General features: G+C 47.2%; 1 protein-coding gene across 1 annotated transcript in view; it reads right to left on the minus strand.

Moving 5' to 3' along the window:
• Positions 1–10,407, minus strand: part of LOC142591194 (sodium-coupled monocarboxylate transporter 1-like) — a 125,517-nt gene extending 115,110 nt beyond the window's left edge. Inside the window, exons 1-3 of the mRNA XM_075703559.1 lie at positions 10,149–10,407; positions 8,170–8,235; positions 5,997–6,048 (exon numbers count right to left, since the gene is read on the minus strand). Coding sequence (XP_075559674.1) covers positions 5,997–6,048; positions 8,170–8,235; positions 10,149–10,373 — 343 coding nt within the window. The 5' untranslated portion in view covers positions 10,374–10,407. The remainder of the gene's footprint in view (positions 1–5,996; positions 6,049–8,169; positions 8,236–10,148) is intronic.
• Between the last annotated feature and the right edge of the window lie 226 nt (positions 10,408–10,633).

The raw sequence follows: 10,633 nt of genomic DNA on the forward strand, positions 1-10,633 counted from the left end.
ACTGATTACGTTTTGATCGCTCCAACCTGCTAATAATTCAACGTCCGTAAGCTCCTTCAGATCATCATCTGAAACTACACCACGGGTGGTGTTCATCGTGTGCTGCGGGGTAACTGTCACTGGGACATCTCCAAATGATACAACGTTAGGCAGTTTCTCGTGTTGCTTTTTGTCGCGGAGTTCCAAAAGGAGATCACCGCTAGCCATCTTTGATGCTTTATAGCCTGGTCCAAGTGCCTGAGTTAGGGTTTTCGAAACAACAAAATGTGAGATTGTTCGTGCTTGTTTTTCGTGTTTTTCAGAATGGATTACATGAAATCGCGGGAAAGTTTCTTTTTGGCGTCCAAAAAATTCAATGATTTCTTCGGTGCGCCCCCTCTTCAGGGAGCGACCAGATTGTGGAGGGAAAGAAATAGCCATAAGTCAGAGTGTATTTCTCGGCAGTAGCGCGAGCCACCCACCATGGAGCCCAACTGGGGGACGCTGCAGGGCCTCTAAAAACAGGGCCTACGAACGCCAGCTGTACGCTACCACTATAACCAAATATGACGTAACCCAGTTTGGCTACTCACACGAGGTTAACCCTTGCTGCCAGGAGGATCGGAAGTAATAAATAAATGAGAAGGAGACAGGAAAGATGGAAAGTGAGAGAAAGACGAAGGTTGTAGGGAGAGAGAGACAGGAAAAGGAAACTACCGATTTCCCCCAGGTGGGTCAGTCCGGGCGTGCCGGCTACGTGAAGCAGAGGCCAAAAAGGTGTGTTGCATCCGCCGGGGGGCCTTAAAGGTCCGAACACCCGGCATCGACTCAACCTCCAGGATCCCCCTTTCCCCGGACACGGCTAAGCCGCGCACGGCTACACGCAGGAGGGTCCAACCCTCGTGTGCTCGGGTACGTGGTGTCGCAACACACCAAACGCCTGCTGGCGCAGACGCCCCTGCGGGGCCGCTTAATTAGAGCGTGGAAGTGTAGAGTAGTTCACTGTAGGGGAATTGAAGCACTTAGCAAGAAAGTGTGATTTCGGCGAAATCTTGCAGGATGCCCTAAAAGACAAACTTGTGGCCGGCCTGCGAAGTGAGGAAAGCCAGCACGCTCGGTTTCTTGCCGACGACTTGACCTTTGAATCGGCATGCAAGAGTGCATTAGTGCGGAAATTGGCAGCAAAGGAGCATTAATGCAGGACAAAGAAACAAGTGTTTCGTTACACGCCTTGAAACCTAAGCGCAAGACAGCAAACAGCAAGTTCGCCGAAGTATAACTTTGGCCAAGTGCCACAAAAGGCGTCATGCGAGAGATGTGGCCCGAATCATGCTTCAGACAAATGTTGGTACAAAAGTTAAGTGACGTAAGTGTGGTAAAGTTGGTCACTTGCAGAAAATCTGTCGTACCGCAAAACACATGAATGTTGTTGGGGGTAGCAGTCACGACGATAAACTTGGCCCGGTCAAACTACCAAATCAATGTCGAAGTAGAAGGCACAACGCTCCGAATGTAGATTGATACAGGTGCAGCAGTGGCACTTGTTCCGGAAGTGTGTATAATTCTGCGTTCCGGCATGTGAAGTGTAGACTAGCTGGAATGTTGCTGCGCACATATACGGGAGGATAGCTCTCTCTGAAGGACCAATGCGACGTAACAGTGGAGTGCGACAACAAGCGCATGAAGATGCCTATTCTAGTAGTGCATGCTAACGGAAGACGGCTGCCAGCACTGCTAGGTCGAAACTAGGTCGTAACTGGCTGGAACATCTACAGCTTGCGTGGCAACAAATTAGCCAGATGTCAAGCGAAAACCACGTAGACGCACTGCGTGCGAAATTTCCATTTGTATCTTCAAGCACACTATACACTATACAGAGCTTCGAAGCAAAGATGGTGTTAGTCCGGAGCGCTACTCCAGTTTTTAGTCGCGCAAGGCCAGTTCCGTTCGCGCTGCAAGAAACCGTACAGACGCAATTGGGGCCCCGAAATGGTAGAAGGCATCGTGCTTCTACAAGCTTCACACAGTGATTGGGCAACGGCACTTGTAGTTGCCGAAATTAAAGGCGACGGTTTGAAGTTATATGGTGATTACAAGGTTACTGTAAATCCACTGTCGAAGACTAGTTATCACCCGCTACCAAGACCCGAAGAACTGTACTCTGCGCTGGCAGGCGGCACAATTTTTTTCTGTGTTAGATCTTTCGGCTGTCTATCGGCAAGAGCAACTCACTCCAGAAGACAAACCATTTTTGACCATCAGCAACAGCTTGGGGCACTTCGAATTTCAACGCCTTCCGTACGGTGTAGCAAGCGTTCCAGCCATTTTTCAATATTTGATGGATGAAGCCCTAAGGGACATCCCACGAGTTTGATGCTACATTGACGGCATCATCGCCGCAGGCTCGGATATCGAGGCTTGCCGAAAAGTTCTTGAGCGCGTCTGGGAGTGACTGCGTGATTACAACATGACGTTAAATATGGATTAGTGCCCCTGCTTCCGAAGCTCAGTGACGCACTTGGCTCACAAAATGACTAAAGAGGGTATCTATCCCACAGACGCCAAGATCAAAGCGATCTTGGAAGCGCCGGAGCAATCGCGGTCATAGAACTGAAGGCCTATCTGAGGACGGCAAATTTTAATCTAGATATTTTAGAAACGTATCCACGATAGCGGATACATTTTATAGGCCCCTAAAGAAAAATAAGAAATGGACATTGTCAAAGGAGTGTGGTGCCGCTTTCACAAGCACATAGAAGTTGTCACCAGCAGGCGCGTGTTGATCCTCTACGATGTTAGTAAGCCCATTGGCATGCTCTGGGAGGCTTCATTGTACGGCTTGGGAGCCGTGATACTCCACGATTCAAAATACGGAAACGAACGCCCCATAGCATTTGCTGCCCGCAAACTAGCAGCAGCGGAAGAGAAATAGCCGCAGTCTAAGCGCGAGGCTTTAGCCTCGGGTGTGGGGCTAAATACATTCGTTAATTATGCGGTAGACACTTCACACTCTATACTGATCACTAGCCACTGCTAGGAATCCTTAGGCTGGATAGACTAACGCTTAGCCTAGCGGCAGCACGAATGCAGCGTGAGGTCACGATTCAGGCTGCATACAGTTTCCGGCTCAAGTATCACAAGGACAAAAATGCAGAAGTAGCAAATGCGCTATCTAGATTACCACGTGTCAAGACTGTTTCGGACGAAGCTGACGAATTTTTGTCATTGTTAGACAGTGCACCATTGAATGCCGCCGTTGTTGCCAAGGCCACAAAACCAAACTTCACCTTGAGTCGTGTGGCCAAGTTCACAATAAATGGCTGGCCAAATCAATACCCCGAGGAACTTAAGGCATATCACCTGCGTCACAATGAGCTGTCACTCGAACAGGGCTGTATGACATGGGGAACGCGAGTGATATTACCAGAACAGGTGGAAGTATGCGTGTTAAACTTGCTTCATGAGGAACATCTAGGCACCACGTGCATGAAGATGCTAGCCATGAGCTTCGTATGGTGGCCTAGGATGGATCAAGCTATCGGAAACTTTGTTCGAAAGCGCAAAATCTGTCAAGCACTTGAGCCTGCAGCTCAAACTCTGCCGCTTCATTCGTAGAGCTACCCTTCGAAATGCTGGTCCCGAGTGCACATTGACTTTGCTGCTCCAACATGCTCCTTGTTTTAGTAGATTCTTTTTCAAAATGGGTAGAACCCTGGCCGATGTCATCAACATGGACGCGAAAACGTTCGAGAAACTGGGGCGTGTCTTTGCGACTTACGGACTGCGTGAAACGTCAGTGAGCGATAATGGCCCACCAGTTCACATCAGCAGAGTTCTCGAACTTTTTGACGAACAGTGGTGTGAAGGACATCCTCACACCACCGTACCAGGCCGCGTCTAACGGCGCCGCTGAGAGTGAAACGTGAAACGAGCGTTGCTAAAACAGGCAATTGAACAGAATAAGTACACACGTGCCACCTCCATTGCAAGTATGTGTAGCAGCGTGCCCAGTCACGCGGCTAGGCTAATTGCAGTAGGCAGAAATAACACTGTCGTCACACTGCACGCCGCACGCTATCCTGTTCAAGTACCTGTTTTTCAAGATGAACACCATGTTGAACAGTGAGGGGGAAATAAATGTAGCGCACCACTTTATGCGACGCTTGGCAAAACGCTGTGTTCGGTCGTCCATACTTCGCTCACTACATATGCTTGTATCGCTGCCTGAATAAAGGGTTTGTTCGTCGTACGCTCGAGACACAAGTGCTAACAAGTGGAAAACGCGTAATGTAGGTTAAAGCAACTCACGTTCCACCGACAACGAAAATGCAGCAGACGCAAGTCCACCGCGGGCTCTGTTACGCGGCTAACGCGGTGACCACGCATGGGACGCTTTGAGTTTTATACGGTATCAGCTAATCTGTTTATTCGCTTCTACGCACAGAAATATCACGACATAGTTCTAGCGGTTCAGTCTCGCTAGCAACCGTATATAACAGCAGGGTAATCTATGAAACTGCACCGTGCCATTTTATCAATGAACGTGGTAACCCTACGGCCAGATGCTTTTGGAGTCGGTAGAACCGCCCCATGAAATCTCTATAGAAAAGTAGCAACCACGGGCTTATAGATTTTAGTCAGTGTAATCCTACAAAAAACATAACAGCACGATAATCGTTTCTCGTCACGCGCATCCCACTGCTCAAGTCAGGCTCTCTCTCTTCAAGGTCCTTCGAGGGTCTTCCAGGGAATTCAGCCGCGGGCCGCGCCTTTGGGACGCCTTTACAACTGGTTTTCGAATATTTAACCATAAAACACCAATAAGTCACATATTTCTGTTCGCTATTCAACGTAGTCAAAGCGAAGTGTCATCCTTTCCGTTGTTTGGGAACTTGCTTCCAAAATACTGATTAGTATGGCTCGGCGCTCTCGGTGGCGCCACGTGTTCTGTTTAAAGCAGCAGGACGCGTGGCTATAGCCCTGTGTCTCGGTGCTAGTATGGCGCTAGCAAATAACCCATACAGCTTACTTGGCGACGTTCAATACTGCAGAATAAAATTAGTTTCGCGATATTTGCATTATAGAATACAATGTGAGCTGTACGTATTGCAATGTGACGTTTACTGATCTGAATTACTTTTTATCTGAATAGCGAACCAACAGTACCAAATTGTGTAGGCCAATAGTTGCCGCAATGCGTACAAAAGTAAGTTTGACAAAATCCCTCATTTCAGCGGCAACGTAAGCGAGCCAACTTACCTGCAATGATTCTGAAAGTCTACGACAACGTTTACTTTGGCATGTTAATGCGTTAGCACTAGGAGTCTCAAAGCAGGAAAAAAGTGTGTGTGTGAAATGTCGGAAGCCGGTCATGTGATAGTGGTGGACGTATAGACGGGATAGGAGAGCTTAGTATAACGTGTATATATATATATATATATATATATATATATATATATATATATATATATATATATATATATATATATATATATATATATATGTGTGTGTGTGTGTGTGTGTGTGTGTGTGTGTGTGTGTGTGTGTGTGTGTGTGTGTGTGTGTGTGTGTGTGTGTGTGTGTGTGTGCATATAGTCTAAATGATGGTGGTGTTGCCCGGACCATGAAGAGGCAGAAAGTGTGTCGAATGAGGTCCTCAACAACAATTTGCAATGTGGCTAGTCGATTTAAAACATGCATCGCGGACCTCAAGGAGGGGCGGCGTCCATGATTCTCATGTACATCTCCAGCATTTACCGCTCAATCGTCACTGAACTTTTGTCTAGAAGTAAAGCTAGTAACTTCATTGGTATCCGTACATGATTTGTGGTGTGTGAAATATATATTCTGGATTTTAAATAATGATTTTGCACGAAACCCTATACATAAAAACAAATCGAAAGAGTAAGGTTGGAGGTTATGTCTTCTTTGCCCCGAAAAGATAAAATGACGCTTTGCTCCAACACCCCTTCGCGACGTTCTTCTTTAAGTCGGGAGTACGTGAACTTGCTACATACTTGTGGAAACTCCGACAGCTGCACTGCAGATTCCCACTGCTCCCAGGGTTTGCTGCAATGGAATACGTATATGTGAAGCAGTGTGCCGTTTCGGTTCTTCAGAAAAAGGGCATAAACGAAAATCTATGACTGCACTTAAAAAAGAAAAACATACCACTAAATTGAGGTTACGTATACTCGCAAGGAGTTTAATTATTTAACATACAAATCAGCCCACATGCGAGGTGTGGAAACACTTAGTCCAGGAATCGCTGCATCGGTCCCTGCAAGTTCTGCATGCGTTTACTAACAAAGTGTTTTTCTATTTGTGTTTGAATATGAATTTCACTCACTCTCAATTTGCTGCATTGCCACATCGCCCTGATGAGCAAAATCTGCGGTCATGCAGTGCGTGCTTCCGCGCCAACAAAATTGGTAAACTGCGCAGTCATGGTGAGCTTTGGCAAATAAGTTAGCCCATGTCATATGTCGGTAGCTATTTTTACAGATTAGGCTATGCAGCCTTCAAAATGAGATTATATGTGAAATGAATGCAATATGAACAGTTACGACAGCAAGTGAGCTAGGAACAATTCACTGGCCTTTCGCACACTTTTTGATGACGGCGCACTCATGTGCTTCTTAACAAAGGTTTCCTGTTCGGCAATTCGTATTTTATTACCAGCAGAAGACAATTATTCAGAGCTCGTACGCACACGTAATTGCAGTACACTACGCATGTAGTCATGATGATAAACCGAGAACGTCTCCCGCGTAAGCGCTTTTTTTCCTCTTGCTGAGGCAAGTATTGGAAATGAAAAGGTGTTCTTTCACAGCAAATTTTCTTCTGGGAACGTAAAGCATAGCGAAAGAGGCTGCAGTACCAGTGAAGCGTAAAACGCAAATGCACAACAGGCAGAAACCTTTCAATACTTCCATGCTGTTTTTATCCGAATGACTTCTTCGGTGATCGATAAGCTAATAGATTATTAGCGTAAGTAAAGCAGGCCTTCATGTGTATGTTATTGCAATTCTCACAGCGCGTGCATATTGAGGAGGTGGGGGGGGGGGGGGTGGCTTGCATGTACAAGACTACCCATCGTTGCCAGGGGCAGTTAAAACAAGAGAAAGACAATCATAATGGCACTGCAAAAATATTTGGAAAGAAATTACTATATAATTGCTTAAACATAGCCACCGCGACGACAGATTACACAGTCTTAGGGTGGTAGCAGTTATCATCTGTCACGGGGAACTATAAGAAAAAAAATCACCGCCTAAGCACTCCGCGCAGATATTTAACCAGCGAAACTGAAACGTTCGGCTCCGGTGTTTATCACTGGGTTAATCCCGACGGTTCATTAAACGATGGCTTGGTAGGATGCCGGGTCCTCGGTACGCAGTTGCTGCTTGCGCCTATTCTTATGCCCGGGCTGCAGTATCGGCACGGCGTGGACGAGCTCGTTCCCGGTTCTGCTCGCAGCGTTGCTGATCGAAAGCTGTCTGCTCCTCAGGAGTACGTATGACGCGTAGCATACACATTTCGGAGCAGGAGAGATCTGCTGCGAGCGCGCTCGACTGCCACTGAGAGCACCGATGTCACTAAGGACGCATCCAATCGCGCGCCTCTCTTTCTCTTTCGCGCATGCGCATGGGGTTGCGCCGGAGGAGTTTTTGGCGTACAGGCGATGGACGGAAGGACGAATCGACTAGTCATACACAGCTTCGCTGTAAAGGGTATGTGCAATCTGCTATCCGTACATCAAAGGACGCACGCGCTCTAAATTGAAGTGTTCCTCTCCCCTCCAACACGGTAATATAGGGCCGTGTGTAAGTTATCATCAGTAGTAACGTTCTGTTTGTGCTTTCGGCAGAAAGCACGGCATCTCCGGCGAATAAGTCAAGCAGAAACCGAAAACGGCGATTTTCACTCAGTACATCGTTCGCCATGCGAAAGGGTAAGTCGGAAGGCGCTAATTGTCGACGTGGTCACGTGTTTAAAGATGGCAGTGCTCTTGCTGCGCCGCTCTAAACGGTCTATAGCGTAATGAGGAATCACATTAATCGACTGCTCCGAAGTTTCGAGTTGACAATAAGTCTTGATTATGGTCGTTATTAGTTATTCACTATTTCAAAGCAACAATAAATTCGGACATTCGCTGTTGGTCACCGAAATGTGGGAGCTTCTACTTACACTGAAGATGAAGTAGACGACGCAAGCAGCGATTCCCACTTTGTTGTCGAAACGTAGGCGCAGATACTGATGTACATGAAAGAGAAATAGGACGCCAACCCGGACCCTGTGTTTAATGAGTCCTTACACTTTATCAGAAAATACCTACGCAAAGTGAGGTTACAAAACAAAACGCGCTATATCGTCGAGAAATTTACGTTTTCTTTGACGCTCATTAATTAAAACAATTGAGCTGTTTACGCGGCAAAGCAAAACACCTGTAGTAACAGTCGGCGTATTATTAGTCAATGGAGAGCAGCTGAGGTTCTTTACACCTGAATCTCAACAGAATGATCGAGTCCGATTGCACGAGCGTTTTCGTATTCCAAACACGTCGAAGCGTTGTCGCGACGGCCCGAAATTTAACCCTGAACCTCGTGTGCGATTCAGCAATCTCGGCACGACGAGCAATTGGATCGTAGCGACCGCATGCCTCTGGACAGCGCTTGCTGTACATTACGTGTGTGATGTGCATTAGTATAGCGGCATTTTCTTACTTCTACGTGAAAAAAACTATGTAAGTAAAGCGTTTTGCCTCATCACGGAGGTTCATTGAATGCTAGTGACTGAATGACGGAAATTCTTTGTCCTTCGAATTAAAAATCATTCACTTGAAATTACGCGGATCCCACGCATTGTGGAAATCCATGTAAGCGAAGCTTTCTGTGCTCATTGCTTTGATTGACGATAAGCAGCGGTGATGTCGACGGCGAATGTTTAATTTCTTCCACATTTGGTCCAATATGAGAGTGGTGAGTTAATGTTAACGGTTACCTTGCGTGACCACTGCTGCTTGGCTGCGCAGTACACACAACACATAGCGAAACGTGTTTGCTTGAGGCGTTGTTCTGTGCCATTGTTGTAACCTCCGAGAAGGTGTTAGCGTTCTCACTGCCCCACATGACGCATGGCGTGGTGGTAGAGGTGTTAAACTTTAATTGAATTATGGGAGTGTAAATGCCTAAACCACAATCGGATATTGAGGCACGCCGTAGCGGCAGACTCCGGAATAAGTTTGACAGCCTGGGGCTTCTTGATGTGCAGCTAAACTTAAGCGCACGAGAATTTTTGCATTTCGCTCCGGTCGAAACGCGGCTGCCGCGGTCAGCACCGAACCCACAACCTCGAGCTATTCCATAGACCGCATAGCTACCACGGCGGACACTGTATGTTCATTTCACGGGCGACCGCTTCCGCAGTGGCGCCTATACCCTACGGTAAGTTATGCGGCTTTGCGTCTGCGCGCCTGTGTCAGTTGTCCGCATGAAAAATTTCCATGGTTGATTTTTTAATAAAAAACAGGAACACACCGTACTATACGTTCAGTGTGCCTGCCACCGCTGTCGTATCTATAGCAGTAGCGTTTCTTTGCATTCTCACGTCACCGGTTTCCCATTCTGCATTGTAGTTTCTGCAACGCTTTGGGCAATGTCACGGATATTTACATCTGTCAAGAGGCTAATGTGGTGACGCCCAGGGAGTAGCAGAGATCGTTGTACATATGAGACGTGATTGCGCGGTCCAAACGAGTTTCTCGCGCCGTTGTTCCTCTCTGCCACGCTTTTTCTATCTATACACAAGCTCTCAAACACCCTTTGGGGCGTCGTGCAATACAGCCACAACAGCAGCGGCACCAGAAAAGTCGATATAAAAGACACAAAGAAAGCTTCGCTTTAAAATCAGCTTACGCCTAGGCACTCAACAAAAAGCAGAGGCGGAACGTTTGCCATGAACAGACCTTCTCAGTGTACAAGGTATTTAACATATGCCAAGTAATTTTTGGTCTAAATTGTTAACGTAGTACTATTTGACTTGCCATGCATCTCTACCCACAACAACTGGTAGTCATGTCTACTAACCACATCGGTATAAAAGCTTCAAGTGCCACAGCAATTTTTTTTTTTTGCACAGAAAGCAGCACATCCATCGCCATGAAGTACCTGGAAGACAGAAGCAGCGCGCATGTTGTACAGCAGCGGCACCAGTGCCGTCGACGTTACGAGCACCGCCAGTGGAGTGGCAGACAGTGGCAAGATGGTGTGGAATCCGTATCCGTAGAAATGACCGAGGAAGCCAACCACCGACACTCCGTTAACCACCGAGGCCAGAACTGAGACCGTCAGGGCGGCTTCGGGAAGGCTGCGCCCGCCGAGGAACGTCTCCATCGCAGCGCTGTTGCTGCCATGGCCAGCCGGCGTGAACTGCGTGAGCAAGAGTGCTTCGTCTCCTACTGCCATCTGGTGCGAGTTCTGTTCCCTTGCTCGTTGCCATTAAAAAAATATCACAGCCCCTTCCAGTCCGTGAAGATGGCCGAACAGTGAAGTTGGGTTACTTACACCGAGAAATGCAAGTCAAACTTTGCAAGCAGTCTATATTGTAGATCTTTTGTTTCACCATTCTTTCACATTATGGTCGCTTTTGCATG

Source organism: Dermacentor variabilis, chromosome 8, assembly GCF_050947875.1.
Source record: "Dermacentor variabilis isolate Ectoservices chromosome 8, ASM5094787v1, whole genome shotgun sequence".
In the NCBI taxonomy this organism is placed as follows: Eukaryota; Metazoa; Arthropoda; class Arachnida; order Ixodida; family Ixodidae; genus Dermacentor; species Dermacentor variabilis.